The sequence below is a fragment of the Ochotona curzoniae genome, unplaced genomic scaffold (genome assembly GCF_017591425.1).
Source record: "Ochotona curzoniae isolate NIBS_2020 unplaced genomic scaffold, NIBS_Ocur_1.0 contig_1, whole genome shotgun sequence".
NCBI classification, from domain to species: Eukaryota; Metazoa; Chordata; class Mammalia; order Lagomorpha; family Ochotonidae; genus Ochotona; species Ochotona curzoniae.
Window position 1 is genome coordinate 3,472,245 of NW_024464918.1, and position 20,263 is coordinate 3,492,507.

General features: G+C 42.6%; 1 protein-coding gene across 1 annotated transcript; it reads left to right on the forward strand.

Moving 5' to 3' along the window:
- Positions 1-1,233: 1,233 nt before the first annotated feature.
- On the forward strand, positions 1,234-19,641 carry CDC25C (cell division cycle 25C). The gene is made up of 14 exons (XM_040974230.1): positions 1,234-1,348; positions 1,635-1,864; positions 2,565-2,659; positions 3,711-3,756; positions 5,881-5,914; positions 6,010-6,072; positions 8,552-8,713; positions 10,493-10,642; positions 12,206-12,307; positions 13,995-14,057; positions 17,617-17,715; positions 18,346-18,479; positions 18,844-18,955; positions 19,114-19,641. The coding sequence occupies exons 2-14, from the start codon at positions 1,671-1,673 to the stop codon at positions 19,261-19,263; spliced, it is 1,404 nt and encodes a 467-aa protein (XP_040830164.1). The 5' UTR covers positions 1,234-1,348; positions 1,635-1,670; the 3' UTR covers positions 19,264-19,641.
- Positions 19,642-20,263: the final 622 nt, after the last annotated feature.

Genomic DNA, 20,263 nt, shown 5'->3' on the forward strand with positions numbered 1-20,263 from the left:
TAAAGTCCTCACCTTGCACGTGCCAGGACCCCATATGAGCGCCAGTTCTAGTCCTGACAGCCCCACTTCTCATCCAGCTCTCTGCTTGTAGCCTTGGAAAGCAGTCGAAGACGTCCCAAATCCTTGGGATCCTGCACCCATGTGGGAGACCCGTAAGAGGCTCTGGGTTCCTTCCTGGCTTTGAATTGGTGCAGCTCCAGCCCTTGTAGCTGCTTGGGGAGTGAATCAACAGACAGAAGATATTCCTCTCTGTCTCTTTTCCTCTCTGTATATATCTCACTTTCCAATAAAGATAAATAAATAAATAAATATGTACTTTAACACTTAGCTTGATGGAGCACGGGTACAATGGTCACAGTTTCTAATAGCCATGACTGATGTCATGTCATCTGTTACCATTGACAACCTTACTTAACCGTTTAGAAACATCTCCCATTAGTAAGCATTTCTGTATTACCTAGCCAATGTGCAGGTCTAAAGCGTACAAATCTTTTGCACTGTGATAAGGATATGTCTAGATGATTGAACTTTCTTACTTCCCCTGAAAAGGAATACACACACACACACACACACACATGCGTATATTGAACACACATTATCTAGCGTCTCTGAGCTGCTGCGTTGTAAAAGGTACAGCGAACTAGGACCCCATACCACTCAGCATAAACGCACACCTCACACCTGCTGAGCTATCCACCTGCCTCCCTGGTGGCAAGGGATTTGTCTTCAGAAGGAAAGGTCTCATATCGACGCGAGAAAACCCAGGAACACATAAATGCTTAAAAATCGTTGTAGCCCTCCTCATCGCTTATACCATGCTGGCGAATGGCAGTCCCTAATGAGGAGCCATTTAAATCTCCCTGGCTTGGTGGAACCGGACCAGGGCCAAGCATGGAAAAGGAGTCAGTCAGCCGTATGTCAGGCTCCCTGGGAGGCGGAGCTTACTCTCCACCCCGCCCGACGCTAGTGAGCCAATTGCCGGCCGGTTCTGGCTTCGGGGGTGGAGCAAATTATACCCCACTTCCGTAGCTTGTCCACGCCCCCGTCCGGGTGAAGTACGAGCTAAACGATTGGCTGCCAGGACTTGGGCGGGCGCGCGGGGATTGGCTGATGCATCGGAGAGCCCTGCGACCATAGGTTATTGGGAGGGCGGAAGGTTCGAATGGTCGAGACGGCGGCTGTTGGTGTGTTTGTCAGGAAGGTGTGGTGTGGCTCTTCAGACCTGAGGCGCGGTGCTTCTCGACTCTGAACTACCCAGTCAGCAGGCTGACCTGGCCGCTAGTGAACTGCCTCCTGTCAGTAGGTTTCCTTTCGTTTGGCTGGAGTCTTCTCACACGCGGGACTTGAGGTAAGCCTGCTTATTTTCCCCTGGTTGTTTCCTTAGGCTCCCGCCGGGGTCCTGCCGACTTTACCTCAGAGGGCTCTGGGCGTTGCCACGACTTGGTAGGGTTGTCGAGGGCCTGGACAGGTCGCAGTCTGCTTTTATTTCCACATAGTCACCTCCTATGGGTACCACGTCCCCCAAGCGAGGTTGTCATTCGCTCTTTGGGGCCGCTCCCCGCCCCGCTGCAGTACTGATCTCCTGGACTGGAAAGCGTGGAGCGGTTCTGTCGATGGTCTCATCTTTTCTTTAGATTTTGCGTTTTTTTCTGCTGAGAACTCAAGAGACCATGTCTGCAGATATCTCTTCATCCACGAGAGAGGAGGGAAGCTGTGGCTCAGGACCCAGTTTTAGATGCAACCAGAGGAAGATGCTGCACCTGCTGCTGGAGAGAGACAGTTCCTTTACCATCTGTCCAGAGCTCCCTAGAACTCCGGTGGACAAGCTGCTCGGTGAATCTGCAAATCTCAGCATTTTGTCTGGGTAAATCCACTTGTGTTTTGGCAGCTATCTCTTTTACTTTTCTGGACAGTTGTGTGTGTGTGGAGGGGATAGTTTAAAGGATCATGTCTGAAAGATGAAAATTGAAATCTCCGTTCGGCTCTGCCCTTGGCTGTGTGGCTCTTTTGAATCTCAGACTTCCATCGCATAGAAATAATTTTTCGTGTCTCACTAGAATCTTGCGAGAGTCAAATGATATGATATCTTGGAACACTGCCACATTATGTGAGCTGGTCAGTTGATTCATAGTAATGTTGAGGTGGTGTTCTTGTGCTTTAAGTTGTGTTCGTACCATGTGCTGATACGTTGGCCACCAGATTTCTTCCAAGAAGAAATCAAATCTGTGTGTTCTTGATGCACAACACAGAAGAGGGGCGATCAAGAGTTCCTTTGTGAAAAACAAAAACTTGGAGCTCCCTTGAAAAAAAAAATAGCAATACTGTCTCATTATGTTGATGAAGAGAAAATGTAGTCTTATTTTGGAGTCAAGAAATGTGGGAGATTTTTGTCAGTCCAGTCTGAAATACTTAATAGGAAGCAGTTGGATTTACTTATTTTTGGATGCTGTTCAGCTTGTTACAGACTTTAAAGATGTTTCAAATGAAGATAATCAAATAATCTTAGCCATTTAAGGATTGAAACTATTCAATAGTAATCTTGTTGTATTATTGTGTCTCAACAGAGATACCCCCAAACGTTGCCTGGATCTTTCGAATCTTAGCGGTGCGGAGGTGTTTGGCGCTCAGCTTGCCGCTGCTGCGGACCTTGATGAAACTGGTCGGGAGAAAGAAGGTGAAGAGCTCAAAGGGATGAATGACTTCTAAGGGAGAAAACCAGGTGCTTGGATAAATTTAAAAGAAGTAGGTTAAAGAGCTTACCTGGAGAGTTGAATTTGATGGATAACTAGAGCGTTTTTAATAAGAATTAGGAGCACAATGGGAAAGATAATAACAATAGTAACAGTCACTTTGCATTTGAAAGTTAGACAAAGGTGACTAGGTTTTGTTGACTGATTAATAGTGGGAATGAAGATTAATATGATCTGAGTAGTTTTGTGCCCTGGTGTAATCCCACCTGAGACAAAGAAACCAACACAAATACTTTAAAATTAGTTTTTATGCATGTTTGTAAGTCTGTGTGCAAAAGGAATGGTTCATTAATCAATGATGCTAATATTTCTTCCAATTTCAAATTTCCTGAATAATAAGTTTTCATTTTTGCTCATGAAAAAAAAATCTCTATATGTTTTTTTTTTAAAGATTTATTTTTATTATTTTTTTATTGGAAAGGCGGATATACAAAGAGGAGAGACAGAGAGGAAGATCTTCCGTCCGATGATTCACTCCCCAAGTGAGCGCAACGGCCGATACTATGCCAATCCGAAGCCAGGAGCCTCTTCTGGGTCTCCCACGCGGGTGCAGGTTCCCAAAGCTTTGGGCCATCCTCTGCTGCTTTCCCAGGCCACAGGCAGGGAGCTGGAAGGGAAGCGGGGCTGCCGGGATTAGAACCGGCGCCCATATGGGATCCCAGGCGTGCTAGGCGAGGACCTTAACCACTGCGCCACCGCGCCGGGCCCAAAATCTCTATATGTTAACATAGAACAGTGTCTCCTAGAAAAAAATTTTTGAGAGATGCATATAAATCCTTAATCTTCCATGAAATTGTGTTTTGTACCCTGGTATCTTTTACCAGTCAGTAGGTTTTATGCTCAAAAGTTGAGTCTTTGAAATTAATGTAACTTACTGGTGACGGACAAAATCTGAAGTTAAAAACAATGATGCATGTATAAAAATAATGCATCTTACTGATTATTCATGTCTTGTTGTAGGTCACATGGATTCTTCAGAACCTCAGGAAATGCAGTTTAGTGGGATGTAAGTACCTTTTTGCTAAATGAACTTCATGTGAATGCCATTCAGCTCTGGTCGCAGGAATTTTAATCTCTGGAAACTGGAGGTACAAAATTTTGGTTATAAGGGGCTCCAGGATCTAGATTGCTTCCTTGGTCGTATTTTGGTTTTCCAAGATCCAAGGAGTGTTGTGAAAATAAAAGCTATCTCTTTTACACATAAAGCATAATCAAAATTATTTTTAGAAAATGTTTTTTTTAAAGATATATTTATTTTTATTACAAAGTCAGATGTACAGAGAGGAGGAGAGATAGAGAGGAAGATCTTCCGTCTGATGATTCACTCCCCAAGTGATGGCAACGGCCGTGGCTGCGCTGATCCAGAGCCAGGAGCCAGGAACTTCTTCCAGCTTTCCCACAGGGTTCAGGGTCCCAAAGCATTGGGCCATCTTCGATTGCTTTCCCAGGCCACAATCAGGGAGCTGGATGGGAAGTGGAGCTTCTGGGATTAGAACCGGCACCCATATGGGGTCCCAGCGCGTTCAAGGCGAGGACTTTAGCCACTAGGCCACTGCGCTGGGCCCTATTTTTAGAAAATGTTATACTGTACTTCCCTGCAGGCTTTTATTTAAATATGAAAGATGCTTTATCCTAGTGATTAGAAGTATGGTAATAGGGGGCCCACCACAGTAGCGTAGTGGTTAAAATCCTCAACTGGCATGTACCAAGAAGCCATATGGGCGCTATACTTAATCCAAGACGTGCCACTTCCCATTCAGCTTCCTGTTTGTGGCCTGGGAAGGCAGTCAAGGATGGCCCAAAGCCTTGCGACCCTGCACCCACACAGGAGACCTGGAAGAAGCTCTTGGTTCCTGTCTTTGAATCGGCTCAGCTCTAGCCGTTGCGGTCGTGTGGTGCGTGAATCATTGGACAGGTCTTCCTGTCTCTCCTCCTCTCTTTATATATCTTTTTTTAAATAAAAATAAAATAAAATCTTAAAAAAATGGAAATATGGTGGTGGACATTTGGCTTAGAAGTAAAGACACCAGTTAGGACTTGCATATCTCGCGTTTGAGTATCTGGGTTATATTCCTGGTTCTGACTTTTGATTCCAGCTGCTTCAAAATCTGGGAGGCAACGGTAGTACCTCGGGTGCTTGGGTTCTTAGCACCTACGCGAGAGCCTCACTTCACCATGAACTTCTGCAGAATAAGTCAGCACATGGGAGTACTTACTTTCTCCCTGTACTTATTTTCTGCCCATCAAATGACTAAATTATTTTTTATTTTTATTGCAAAGGCAGATGTACACAGAGGAGGACAGACAGAGAGGAAGATCTTCTTCTGTCCGATGGTTCACTCCCCAAGCGGCCGCAATGGCGGGAGCTGAGCCAATCTGAAGCCAGGAGCCAGGAACTTTTCCTTATCTCCCAAGTGGTTGGGGGGGGTGTACCAAGGCTTTGGGCTGTCCTTGACTGCTTTCCCAAGCCACAAGCAGGGAGCTGGATGGGAAGCAGGGCCTCTGGGGTTAGAACTGGCGCCCATATGGTTTCTTTTCACATGCAAGTTGAGGACTTTAGCCGCTAGGCTACCATGCTGGGCCCCATGACTGTTTTTTTAAAGTTAAGGATTACAAAAGCAATTTTATTATGTACAATAACGAGGTAATAGGTTTTTCAGGTTTTGTTTTTAAAGAATTATTTTAATGTAAATCACAATTTCCATGAATTTTTAATCAATATGTATGAAAATTTCATTTGTCTTACATATATTTTCTTTGAATGGCTTTAATTAGTGTTACGATTTTAGACCAGATGGAATCCTGGATGGATAGAAATTCATTCAAGGAAAAATTAGCCCATAGTATTCAATGCTACAGAATCAGTAAATGGTGTATCAGTTCCACAGAAGATACAAGATAAGCCTGCCTCTCTATATTTACATAAGTGACATGAGGGCATATGCCCAAGATAAACTGGAGTCATAATGTTTACCATAGAAAATTCCTAATGCATTTTTTAATCAACTTGGGATATCAAGAAGGACTAAGACTTCTAGAATGGAAGAAAGAAAAGATAGGCTGTCCCACCCTGATGTGGAAGCACTGCATAGTATTTGGGCTTACTTTGGTAGTTTGTTTTCATTTGTAGGAGTCGTCACCAGAGCCCTATGAAGTGCAGCCCAGTGAGTAACCCTGCACTTGGGGTTTGAGTTTGTTTCTCGGGTGGGAGGCTTGGGCATGTTGAATGTTCTCAACAAGCAATCTCTTTCGCGTGCAGCTTTTGTGTAGCACTCCGAATGCTTTGGACCATGAGTGTACGTCACTCAGGAAGAAAGAAAATGTGAGTGTTGAATGGAAATCTAAATGTGTTAGCAGCTTTTCTTCTTTGAGTGAAGCAACTTGTTGGTATCATTGTGGGATGACAGTTTGTGTGCTGGAGAAGCAAGCTGACTCACTGGAGAAAAGAATTCTCTTTGAGATTTGACCCTAGAACAGAAAACTAAGTGAAGTACTCCATAGCAAGTCATCATGATTATTCATATTTAGTTGGTTGCTCTGAGAACAAAAATGGCTGTTATTGTAGTGGCAAGAATTGTTTTTCTTTCCTTTATAACAGATAGGGCAAGTTATGTAACTTGTTCAGAAACTGTGCTTTTACATACGAATGTAAATTTTTGAATTTCTTCTTGTTTCCCCTTAGTCTAGCTTGTGAACCTCCGTTCTGAGGAAGCCATTACCTTCCCATTTAAGCCTTAGGATACCCTTCAGTTCCAAGTTGAAACCTCATGAAGATCATTCCCTAATCCCTTCAGGGAATCCCCTTTTCTAGCCAGCTTTCTTCCTTCCCTGCTTCTCTTCCCTTGCCTTCCCCAGGTCAGTATGCATAAAAGATAGATGCTTTGTTTCCATTAACTGAAATGTGCTTATGTTTTTAGCAGTTCTAGTCAGTTTTTTTTCTTGATTTTATACTGTCTTTCTAATCTCCCTTCCTAATCACTCTTTTAGAATCGTACCATCCCCTCTCCAGGCACGCTCCTTCCCGAATCATGCTTGCGGTTTTTTTTTTTTTAATGCTTTATTTATTTTTATTGGAAATTCTGATACACAGTAAGGAGGAGAGACAGAGAAAAAGATATTTTGTCCATTGATTTACTCTGGCAATGGCTAGAGCTGAGCTGATCCAGAGCCAGGAGCCAACAGCCCCCTCCAAGTCTCCCACATGGGTGCAGGTCCCAAAGCTTTGGGCCATCCTCCACTGCTTTCCCAGGCCACAAGCAGGGAGCTGGATTGGAAGCAGGAGCACTAGAATATGAACTGGGATCCAGATGGGACCTTAGTACATGCAAGGTGAGGACTTTAGCCACTGTGTCATGCAGCTGGGCCCTATTTATTTTTTTTTAATATCAGTTTTTTTTTTTTAAGAGAATGGCCCAAGTCCTTGGGTTTCTTTCTTTTTTTTTCTTTTCTTGAAAGATTTATTTATTTATTTTTAATTAGAAAGGCAGATATACAGAGATCAAGAGCTTCAGTCTGGTGGTTCACTCCCCAAGTGGCCGCAACAGCTGGAGTTGAGCCATTCTGAAGCCAGGAGCCTCTTCCAGGTCTCCCACGCAGGTTCAGGGTCCCAAGGCTTTGGACTATCGTCGACTGCTTTCCCAGGTCACAAGCAGGAAGCTGGTTGGGAAGCGGGGCTGCTGGGATTAGAACTGGCGCCCATATGGGATCCCAGTATGTTCAAGGTGAGGGCTTTAGCCATTACGCTATTGCGCTGAGCCCTAATGTCAGATTTTTGCAACAGTTTTCCATTCACTGGTTTGCTGTATAGATGTCTGCTACAGCCAGAGGTGGGCCAATCTGAAGCTGGGAACCAGAAGATTCTTCTGACTCTCCCACATTTGTGCAAGGGTCTAGCCTTGGAATATCCTCTGCTGTTTTCCCAGGCCACTAACAAGCTGGTTCAGAAGTGGGGCAACCAGGATTTGAAACAGAATCAATATGTGCAATAGCCATTTGTGATGTATTTTCTTGGCCATTGTGTATCTTCTTTAGAGAAATGTCTATTGATAGCGTACTATTTAGAGTATTTTTTGTTAACTTTCAAATATGGGATGATCTTACATATTCTGATATGAATCCCTTGTTGGATGTATTATTTGCAAATTATTTTCTTAACATTTTCTAGGTTGCCTTTTCACTTTTAAAAAATTTTTTTGACACTTTTTAAAATTTGATTAAAAAATAACTTTATGGTACTCACATTCTTATGATTTAATTCTTTGAAAGGCAGATTTAGAGAGAGAAAGAGAACAGAGAAGAGAAATCTTACATTTACCAGTTTATTCCCCAAATGGTAGTAATGACATGGCTAGGCTGAAACCAGTAGCTGGAACTCCATCCCATTCTTTCACATAGATTTCAGGGACCCAATCGTTTGCACTGTTTTCTGCTGCTTTCCCAGTACATTTGCAGGGAGCTGCATCACAGGTGAAATAGCCCGCACTTAAACTGGTATGCATATGGGATGCTGGTATTGCAGATTGCAGCTTAACTTGCTGTCAACAATGCCAGCTCTCACAGTGTCCTTGGACACAAGTTTCATTTCGATGGACACTAACTTACATCTTTGTTGTTTATTATATTTTGGTGTCAAATCCAAGGAATTGCCAAATTCAGTGTCATTAAATTTTTCCACCTATATTTTCTTCTAAGAGTTTTATAGTTTGGGTTAAATTTAATTCTCTGAAATATCTTGAGTTAATTTTTGTACACCGTGTAAGCCAAGGATTCTAAATTAGGTGCAATGCTGTTTATATGCTTAACAGGACAATGGAAACTTGATAGAAAACGAGGTGAATTACTTGGGTAGTCCCATTACTATATTTTCAAAATTGGATAAAAGCCCAGACATGGTACAAGATCGAGCAAGAGAGATTTCAAGTGAATTGATGGGATTTTTCCTGGAGGATCAAGAAGAGAGCAAGGTAGGTGTTTTCTGATGGCGTTTTTGTATTAAAATTCCTTCTTTTTTTTTTTTAAGATTTATTTTTATTACAAAGTCAGATATACAGAGAGGAGGAGAGACAGAGAGGAAGATCTTCCATCCAATGATTCATTCCTCAAGTGAGCTCAAGAACTGGTGTTATGTGGATCTGAAGCCAGGATCCAGGAACTTCCTCCAGGTCTCCCACATGGGTGCAGTGGAGAATGGCTCAGATGCTTGGACCACGTGGGAGACAAGCAAGAAGCTCCTGACTTCATCCTGGCCCAACCCTGGCCTTGCAGGCATTGGGAGTGTGAATCAGTGGATTGGATATCTCTATCTCTTCCTCTCTCTTTATAACTCTGATCTTCAAATTAAATTAGCCTTTTTTTTTTTAAATTAAATATCTTGATTCTGCCAGGATCCCATATAGGTGCCAGTTCTAATCCCGCATCCCTGCTTCCCATCCTGCTTCCTGCTAGTGTCCTGGGAAAGCAGTCAAGGATGGTCCAAAGGCAGCAAAGGATGGCTCAATTCCTTGGGCCCTTGCACCCACAAGGGAAACCAAGAAAAAGCTCTAGGCTCCTGGCTTCTGACTGGCCAAACAGCAGTTGTTGTAACCTTTTAGGGAGTGGATCCAGAGGATGGAAGATTTCTCTGTGTTTCTCCTTCTGCTTACAAAAGCTTCTTTTCCAAAAAAAAAAAAAAAAAAAAATTTAAAAAATTAAGCATATTTTACTGGCATTGTGGTGCATCAGGTTAATCCAGTGCTTAGGATCAAAGTACTTGGGATCAAGTTCTGACTGTCTCTTGGGTTGTTTGCTTGCTTGAGCTTAATTATTTCTCCTTTTTTTCATGTCTAATTACCAGGAAAGGAAACCTGATTGGTCCAGATTGTTTTTTTCTTATTCTACACCACACAATAGATGTGTTCGTTATACAGTATAGGCAAGTTATCAGTGGATGGAGGTAGGGTAGACAGAAACATATGGGCATTGTGGCAGTTGGGTGGGGGTCCGAGGGAGAAGGTAGATATAGTAGATGCAAAATACAGTATGTAAAGTATGTGCTGCACAGTTCATTGGCACCATGAGCAACGGAGTTTCCTTAGAACTGTTCGTATGATAAACATCGTGATAGTCAGAGTTGGTATAAAGTAAAATATGGATGTTCTTACTGTCTTTTGTTAACCTGTCTTCCAGTTATGGTTCCCTCATTGCCTAGCTGCCTTCTAAACCAATCTGTGACTCTAGTGAGGTGAGTGTGGAGAGAGAGAAGAAGCTCTTGCCTGTTATCTAGGCCAGAGGTAGAAGCCTCATGGTATCTTAGGACAGAGGATAGAGTCTTGGATTAGTTGATAGTTATCAGTGGTCACTTAATCCTCCCTGCCTCTGCGTATAATATAATGCCCAAGTCATGCCTTTCAGAGAAGCAATAATCTGTTCTCAATACTTTGGTCTTATTTCTGTGTCAATAACTCTCAAAGCTGCTTCTTCATAGTATTTGATCCATCCAGGTTTTTTTCTGCTGAGTTCCATAGTATCAATCTTATAATGGTCATCATGCTATGGCATTCTAATGTTTCCTTTTTTTTTTTTTTTGCGTTATATTTAACTTGTGATTTTTCTTCTCTGTTAGTAATTACTTTTTAAGAAGATTGAGTTACGCTTTTCTCTTCCAGTCACCGAAACTACCATCAGCAAAATGCCATACCCATGTTATTTAATAATTTCTCATCCAAGTTATTTTAAAAGGCTTCTCATTTCATAATCCCAAACAGGCATTCCTGAATAGAAGCTGCCTGTATCGCTCACCCTCAATGCCAGAGGGTTTGAATAGGCCAAGAGTGAAGCAGGTAAAATCTAAGGACAACGTGATACCAGATCGAACACACAAAAAGTATTGTTCTGGCCCTGAAATGTTTAGGAAGGTAAGACTTTTTTTTAAAGATAAGAACCTGTTAACTTTTCTATCTCATTGTCCTTGGTGCTATTCTATTCTGGGGATTCCTTTTTCATCTTTTTCCTTTGTTCTTTGCCTCTTTTTGTCTCTTCTTTGTCTCTGCTCGTGTATAGAACATTTCACAGTAAATGTGTGTTTTGTAGTATAGTTTGAGAAGTGATGGCATCATACTGTCTTCCCGACCTTCTTTTGTGAAACCCGAGAAAGTACAAGGGAACGGAACGGGGAGAGTCTCCCTGCTGCTTTTGCACACCTGCAGAAACGGCGTCACAGAACAGACGGGTGTGGTAGATGGCCACTTCTGCAGGACTTAGCCCTCATTCCGCTTCTTAAAAAATCTAACTATCGCTAGATATTAAAACAGGTATGCGATATTATAGGAAAATAAAAGATGGAAAATTAACAAAGAAGCAGCCAATGTAAAATATTTATAATCCCATATATCAGGAATAAACCACTATTAGCACTTGATCTATGTTCTTCCAGGCATTTTTCATATACAAATATATAAAAATTCATTTGTCTTTTTTTTAAATAAAGATTTATTTATTTATTGGAAAGTCAGATATACAGAGAAGAGGAGAGACAGAGAGGAGAAGAGACAGAGAGGAAGATCTTTCATCCAGTGGTTCATTCTCCAAGCAGCCACAACAGCTGGAGCTGAGCCAATCTGAAGCCAGCAGCCAGAAACTTCTTTCCAGGTCTCCTGTGCGGGTACAGGATCCCAAGGCTTTGGGCTATCCTCGACTGCTTTCCCAGACCACAAGCAGGGAGCTGGATGGGAAGCGGAGCTGCCAGGAATAGAACCAGCGCCCATATGGGATCCTGGTGCATTCAAGGCGAGGACTTTAGCTGCTAGGCCACGCTGCCGGGCCCCTAGTTGTCTTGTGTTAAAGTGTGATTACAGAGTACATGACTCCTAACACACTTAATGATATCATGACCTTATTTCCCTGTCAACAAAATTAGCCAACATTGTACTTTTTTTTTTAAGATTTATTTATTTTTATTATAAAGTCATACAAAGTCAGATATACAGAGAGGAGGACAGAGAGGAAAATCTTCCGTCTGATGATTCACTCCCGAAGTGAGTGCAACGACCAGTGCTGCGCCAATCTGGAGCTGGGAACCAGGAACCTCTTCTGGGTCTCCCATGCGGGTGCAGGGTCCCAAAGCTTTGGGCCATCCTCGATTGCTTTCCCAGGCCAGAAGCAGGGAGCTGGAAGGGAAGTGGAGCTGCCGGGATTAGAACCGGTGCCCATATGGGATCCTGGCTCATTCACAGCGAGGACTTTAGCCACTAGGCCATGCCACTGGGCCCCAACATTCTACTTTGTATTGTATCATGACAATCTATAATGCATGGAAAGTGATTTGTTTAACCAAGACCCTGTAATATTTTTTCCTAATGATACCTTCTCTGAACTTGCTGGAATATCCATCATTATTGCCATGTCCTTGTGCTTGTCTTTATTTTCTCTAAACCTTTAACTTGAGGACTGGGCGTGAGTGGGAATCTTGTCATCTTCAGGGTGCAGGCTCAAAGAAGACAGTCTCCCTCTGTGACATTAATATCACTTGCATGCTGGAGGAAGTGTCCAACCAGGGGCAACTGACTGGTGATTTTTCCAAGGTGAGTCTGAATTCAGTAATTTTGTTTTTGAGCCTTTTATCCTCTCTTTGTAGAGATACTAGATATAATTAGGTGTCTCACCAAGCACCCTTTGAGAATGTGAGCTGCTCTGGGCATAGATCTAAGCCCTAAATCTTTCTAGTAAGAAAATTTTCCTTCTGAGAAAATGTGGAACAGTTGAGAAAGTGTGAAACTTTTTACCTTTTAAATTTTATTTTGTTAGTTTTTAAATTATTATTTTATTTTGATAATCTTTACATAGTTGACTAGGGCACAAAGGGTCAAGGGCTACAGGAAAGTGGATAAGACCATTGTTTCTACATTCTCTCTGCTTTTTTTCTTTTTCTGTATCTGGGGTAAGAGGGGAGATAAATGGAGAAGCCCCACCCAGCCTCCCAACCATCCTAGGGTCCGCAAATGTTGGGCGTGCTCTGAGGGTACTGCTTAGGTGGTTTTGAGAGTTCATCAGTTCTGAATTGCTGCTGATCTTGCCACTCCGAACACAATGAAATCTCTCCAGAATCCACTGGCTGACATAGTCCACCTTAGAGTCTCCATTTACCCAGATTTTCATTGCCAACCCATGGATGGGGTAGATGATAGATTTTTTCTGTCCTCTGTTGTGGTACTACTAGGTGTCCTCTGCAGGTTCTGATGGACTGTCATATCCTTCATGTGCACCTGGATATGCTGTCCACTGCTCAGTCAGAGCCTCTGAGCAGGCTCAGCTTTGACATATACATTCCATGATCAGACCATGGAACCTGCACCTCTCTTCATGGTTGGGGTTCTGAGATCAGCAGTTCAGTTGGAGGGATCCCCAAAGAAACTTCGTCTGAGGTCATCTTGTGTGTGCATGCCAGTACAGGGTCTGGCACAGTCTGTCACCCAAGTCAGCTTATGCACATGCTGGTGGTTGCTATTGCTGGGTCAGTTCTGTTTCCAGCCCTGTCTTCTACAGCAATCATTAGGTGTAGGAGTGTGGCCTGATCCTGCCCACCACACACTTGGCCCTCATGCAAACCAGTGGGAGCTTTTTTGATTTTTAAAAATATCTTTTAAAGTTATATTAATAATATTGGTCATCACAAAAAAGACAGCAAATGAAGAGATTTACCCCAAACCTTATCAACCAGGGGAATTATTGCTTGGTGTATATTCACAGTTTTTTCTATATATATTTTGAAGAAACACAAGCACACCCAGAAATGCTTTTTTTGTTTTGTTTTTCTGGAAAAATAGTTTATAATGTTTTATGATCTGTTGGGCTACCTGCCTGTCCCCACTTAATATTATATCAGGTGGATCTTTTCATATAAAAAATAGTTCTGCATCACTTCATTATGTTAAATTATTTCATATTATTGCTTTTGGGGCTAGTCATAATCTCTTTTAAAATGTTTTCTTATAGACTATTTAGTTTTGTAACTTTTCCGTATGAATGAAACCAAGATGGACATGTTTGTAGAGAAATCGGAAACTTTTTGCACATCCTCGATCAGCTCCTTAGATTTAGTTCTTAGAAATGGAATTGCTGTTTGAGCACATTATAAAGACAGTTGGTTTGTAAGGTTCCTGTCTTCTTAACAGTCTTTTGAACAGTCTTAACAGAACATTATAGAGGGTCTTTGACCCCAAACTTGGGTGTGCAGTACTTTCTGTTATTTCCGCTCCTTTGTATTTCTAGGTATGTGTGCTGCCAACCGTGTCAGGGAGACACCAAGATCTGAAATACATCAACCCAGAAACAGTAAGCAGATTTCTGGAGATGGCAACTTGTTACATAAGCTGCCATCTGGTCTGTTCTGTCCCTGAAATCCCCACTTCCAATTGTGTTTCTTTTTTTTTGTTCACTCATATAGGCTCTTTATTCAACTGAAGCTGTACTGAAGGACCCCCTCTTGTACCATTCTTGTCTCTCTTATTTTATCTGTTGTTTAAAAAAGATGAGAGGAAGAAGAGAGGGAAAGAAAGAAGGAAACAAAGATGAAAACAGAAAATGCAAAAACACAAAAAGGAAAAAAATAAAAGTCATTCAATTAGAGTAACCATACATCTTATTTCACATTTTGTGAGCCTATTTTTACCATTTTTTCCCCAAAAGATTTATTTATTTATTTTTATTGTAAAGGCAGATAAAGAGGAGAGACAGAGAGGATGATCTTCCGTCTGCGAAGCACTCCCCAAATGGACACAATGGCTGGAACTGAGCCAATCTAAAGCCAGGAGCCAGGAACTTCTTTTGGGTCTCCCACACGGGTGCAGGGTACCAAGGCATTGAGCCATCCTTTAATACTTTCCCAGGCTACAAGCAGGGAGCTGGGTGGGAAGTGGAGGAGCCAGGACATGAACTGGTGCTCATAAAGGACCCCCGGCATTTGCAAGGGGAGGACTTTAGCTACTAGGCTACTGTGCTGGGCCCATATTTTCACCTATTTGTGAGGATAATTATTAGTATTGTTCTTGTTCACTCTCATATTTGCTAATTCATACAATAATGATTTGATCAGTCTACCTGTAATCTCTATACCTAAGATAATGACAAATGATACTTTCGTTTAGCCTTCTAGCTTTTATTCTAGTGAACGTTTTATAGAAATGGGATAATTGGCCTAGCGCAATGGCTCAACTGGCTAATCCTTTCCTTCTAAGGGCCAGCATCCCATATAGACATCAGTTTGTGTCCCAGCTGCTCCACTTCCCATCCAACTCCCTGCTTGTGACCTGCTTGTGGCCGTCCTGTGGAGGACAGCCTAAAGCCTTGGGACTCTGCAAGTGGGAGACCCATAAGAGTCTCTTAGCTCCTGGTTCCGACCGAGGATCAGCTCAGCTCTGTCCACTGCAGCCATTTGGTGAGTGAACTAGCAGATGGAACATCTTCCCCTCTGTTTTTCCTGTTCTCTGTAAATTTGCCTTTTCAATAAAAATAAATAAATCTTAAAAAAAATTAGAACTGGGATCATTGGAATGGGGGAAATCATTTTGAGGGTAGTTGTTAGGATATTCTTTGGGATACTTGCCTTCTGTGTTGGAGTGCTTAGGTTTTAGTCCTAGCCTCTGCTAATTCTGGTTTTCTGCTAATGGACACCCGGGGAGGCAGCAGAGGCTCAACTGCTTGGCTGGCTGCCAATCATACAGAAGACCCAGATTAAGTTCTGGGCTCCTGAGTCTGGCCCAACCCAGATCCTCCTGTTGTAGACACTTGGACAGTGAACCAGAGGATGGCAGGTTTCTGTCTCTTATTCTGTCTCTCAAATAAAATAAAAATAAATTTTTAAATGGGATCATGGTGAAGCTGTTGTGTTACAATTAACTTACTAAAAATAAATTAACTTACTAAGATGTTGGAAATATCTCTCCTTATCATAAAAAAAGTTTCTACATTATAATTTTTGTGGATATATAATGTCTTTCATTGACATGTATAATTTATTTAATCAAGCTTATTGAATATTTAATACTAACACTTTAATTAATATTTAATATAAAATTAGTTAATATTGATTAAATTTAGTTAACCATACTTACCCTTAAACTTACCTAATATTTTTTAATCAATCTTGTTATTGATACTTAATCATTTATAATATTTTGATAACCTAAAACAATGTTGAAATAAATATCATGTCTACCTCTGGGTATACTGCTTTATTTTTTTTTTAAGATTTTTGTTTGTTTGTTTTTAAAGGGCAGAGTAATAGAGAAAGATGAAGAGAGAGAGAGAAAGACCTTTTATTTCCTGGTTTACCAGGTAGATGTAACATCTGGGTCATTTAGGCCGGAGTCAAGACCTGGGGATTTCTGGGTTTTACAGTTATTTGGCAGGAGGCCTCGTACTTGGACCATTTTCCACTGCTTTCCCATTCATATTAGCAGAGGCTGGGTGAGAAGCAGAAGAGCTGACAGTCAAGCCAGAACTCTAATAGGAAATGCCAGCAGTGCAAGCAGTGGCTTATTGTAACACAACTGTGGCCCTACCCAGTGTTGACATACTTTTATGTTTATTTAAGATGTTAGAAAGTAAATTGCAGAGTCAAGGTATAATTCCATTTTTTAGGACCAAGCAATTACCTATTTTTTTTTAAAAGATTTATTTTTATTATTTTTTCATTGGAAAGGTGGATATACAGAGAGGAGAGACAGAGAGGAAGATCTTCCGTCCGATGATTCACTCCCCAAGTGAGCGCAACGGGCCGATACTATGCCGATCCGAAGCCAGGAGCCTCTTCCGGGTCTCCCACGCAGGTGCAGGTTCCCAAAGCTTTGGGCCGTCCTCGACTGCTTTCCCAGGCCACAGGCAGGGAGCTGGAAGGGAAGCGGGGCTGCCGGGATTAGAACCGGCGCCCATATGGGATCCCGGGCGTGCAAGGTGAGGACCTTTAAACACTTGCGCCACCGCGCCGGGCCTGCAATTACCTATTTTTAATTTTTCTTTTTTATATATTTTTTTACCCTACATGTTAGCTACTACAAATCAAGGGAGACATATGATATTTGTTTGATAATTAGGGTATAATTACTTTAAAAAATATATTTATGCAGCCTGGTGTGGTAGCCCAGAGGGTAAAGTCCTCATCTTGCAATGCTGGGATCCCATATGGGTACCGGTTCTAATCCTGCAGCCCCGCTTCCCATCCAGTTCCCTGCTTGTTTCCTGGGAAGTTAGTCAAGGACAGCCCAAAGCCTTGGGACCCTGCACCTGTGTGGAAGACCCCATAAGAGGCTCTGGGCTCCTGGCTTCAGATCAGCTCAGCTCTGGCTGTTGCGGCTGCTTGGGGAATAAATCAGCAGACGGAAGATCTTCCTCTCTGTCTCTCCTCTCTGTATATCTGACTTTTGCAATGAAAAAATAAAAAATTTTAAAGAACAAAAAAAAACCCAAAATATATTATGAAATTCCTTCTAGAAAGACTGAAACCGTTTACACTCCTACAAGTAGCTTATGTTTCCTGCTCTAGATTTCAACCTCTTCCATATCCTTTTGTGAGAGACTTGTTTTCTTTATACTGGTGGGAGGAGATCCTTTGGTCCCTGGGGAGACTGATTCCAGTCATGCCTGCCTCTATATGAGTAGCCAGAATATGATCTACTTTAGTACATTAGCAATACCAGCTCCTTTGGTTTTCTACAAAGACTGGTTTCTAGTTGACACTCTGTGTGTGGTTGGGCTGAACCATTGCCACATTTCAGATATCAGTGGTGGAGTCCTGGGAGACTATTGGGAGTGTTCATGTTCGGAACTGGGGGACTGGCAGTGCCATTCTCGAGAGTAACACTGAGCAGGGTATTTGGTCGCTGTTTATTTGCAGGTGGCAGCCTTGTTGCTGGGGAAGTTCCAGAGTCTGATTGAGAAGTTTTATATCATCGATTGTCGCTATCCGTATGAATACCTGGGAGGGCACATCAAGGTGAGATTACATTGTGAATATCAGCAGGGAAGGGACCAGGGATTACTTTTATTGGGTAAGAGTTTGAGGACAGAGCCCGGCGTGGTAGCCTAGTGGCTAAAATCCTCCCCTTGCACGCGCCAGAATCCTATATGGGCACCAGTTCTAATCTTGGCAGCCCTACTTCCCATCCAGCTCCCTGTGTTGTGGCCTGGGAAAGCAGTCGAAGACGGCCCAAAGCCTTGGGACCCTGCACCCGTGTGGGAGACCTGGAAGAAGCTCTTGGCTCCTGATTTCTGTCTGGCTCAGCTTAGGCCATTGCAGCCACTTGGGGAATGAATCAGTGGATGAAAGATCTTTCTGTCTCTCCTTTGTAAATCTGACTTTGCAATAGAAATAAGTAAATCCTCCCCCGCACCCCCAAAAGCAAACGTGTGCTTGGATTTTAAAAATAACTTGTACCAAAAATAAACTTTGCTTTTTTGGAGTCTCTAGAGCTTGAACTGATGCCCCTTTGGGGCACTAGATCGCAGGTGGCAATTTAACCAATTACACACAAGCACCAGCCACTATCAGCTGTTTCTAAATATTGACAGCATCTTACAATGTCCACAGGCTTTTGAGAAAATACTTAAAATTTTTCTTCTGCAGGGTGCTTTAAACTTATATAGTCAAAAAGAGCTATATAGCTTCTTCCTGAAGAAACCCATTGTTCCTTTGGATGTCCAGAAAAGAATCATCATTGTGTTCCACTGTGAATTCTCCTCTGAGAGGGGCCCTCGAATGTAAGTGTCTCTGGGTAGAGCTGGTGGTCGGAGTGGATTTTAAGGTGGATTTCTCAATCAGTTCAGAGAGAGTGACTGAGTTAGTGCTGTCTGCCATAGATTGAAGACTGAGGAATGAAGAAGGATGGCATTTCTAAAACTTGAAAGTTTGGGGCAGTAAAGGAAAAAGGCTTAGCATTGAGTCCCTGATGAAAAAATGAAAGAAGGGTAGTATTGCTTGGATCCTGCTTTGTAAAGACAGTGAGATCTGAAGGACCTTTTTGGGATGAACAAGTTTGTCCTTCTGCCTTTGCCAGTGACAGCTCACCTGATCCTAACCGTACACCTTCCACTCTCGCTGTGTATCTCTGGGTTTTCTCTAAAGGTGCCGCTCTCTACGAGAAGAGGACAGGGCTCGGAACCAGTATCCTGCATTGCATTACCCAGAGCTGTATATCCTCAAAGGGGGTTACAGGGACTTTTTTCCAGAATATACGGTAAAGGATGGGATGGGAGAGGGGAAACAACATCAGCCCATAGTCCCAGGGTGTACTACTGCCCCTTCTCAGCCACTGCTGGCAGACATGTTATGTTGTACTTGGTAAGCAAAGTGCAGTGTGCAAGGGAGTCTCTTATGCTGTCTTCTGTGTTTCAGGAGCTGTGTGAACCACAGAGCTACTGCCCTATGCATCACCTGGACCACAAGGCGGAGCTGCTGAGGTGTCGAAGCCAGAGCAAAGCCCAGGAAGGGGAAAGGCAGCTGAGGGGGCAGATAGCCCTCCTGGTGAAAGACATTTGTCCGTGAGAGCAGGTCAGCCAGTGGGCTGTTAAAGAGTCAACAAGGACACAGGAGAAAGCTGAGCAGAAAGAGGCCATCATCTAGGTGCTACCCAGATGCTATATAGAGGCCAAAGCCTGTGTAGCTCTACGATAGTAAAGATGTCTGTGATCCAGGTCTGGGATTGCGGGCTGGTGGCTGAGTCCTGGAGCTGGTTCTGAGTTTGTAGCCTTGAGTTGTTTCAGAGAGCTCCTGCATTGCTCTGTCCAACTCTTCATGTTTTTCCACAGGCCAACCAGCACTCTCTCAGTGGCTTTCGCTTACAGAAAAAGAGTTGCCCACCTTCTTTTTCTCTGGTTTCCTTCTTTTCCCCTCCTTGCCCCTCCAGGTTTTCAAAAGGAAAATAAACATTGCGGAAAGAGAGATGCAATTGTGACTCCACACTGCTCCCACAAAATAAAAGATAGGGATTACCAAATTAGACTGCCCTAGATATAGAGGTGTAACTATCTTTATCTTAGCTTCGGAGCTAAGACCAAGGTGCTTTTCTCTAAGCTGCTGGTTCTTAATCTGGGTTCTTGAGCCATGAACATCGTCTAAACTTGTTTGAGATGCACATTTTCAGGTCTACTTCAGACTTACTAAATCAGAAACTATTAGGTTAAGGTCCAGAAGCCTGAATCTAAGGGTTTTTTCCCCTTATTTTATGTGTATTTTTAAAAGTTATTTTATTACTCACTTGAAAATCAGAATTAAAGGGAGAGATAGAGTGAGATTTTTTTTTTTTTTTAATGCCTCTGACAGTCTTGTCTGAGAGTGGGATCTTGTATCTGCTGGTTCACTCCCCAGATAAATCTGACAAGAGCTGGGCCATGCCAAAGCCAGGGACCAAGGGCTTTTGTCAGATATGTGGGTAGCAGGGGCCTAAGCACTGGGGCATCTTTTGCTGCTTTTCTGTCTGTTAACAGGGAATGCGATCAGAAGTGCAGCAGTCAGGACTCAAACAAGAGCCTGTATGGGATGCAAT

Coding starts and splice junctions, on each gene's coding strand:
- CDC25C (XM_040974230.1), top strand. CDS start 1,671: ATGTCTGCAGATATCTCTTCATCCACGAGAGAGGAGGGAAGCTGTGGC. Junction 5,915..6,009: donor GCCCTATGAAGTGCAGCCCA/GTGAGTAACCCT, acceptor TTTCGCGTGCAG/CTTTTGTGTAGCACTCCGAA. Junction 6,073..8,551: donor CACTCAGGAAGAAAGAAAAT/GTGAGTGTTGAA, acceptor TTATATGCTTAA/CAGGACAATGGAAACTTGAT.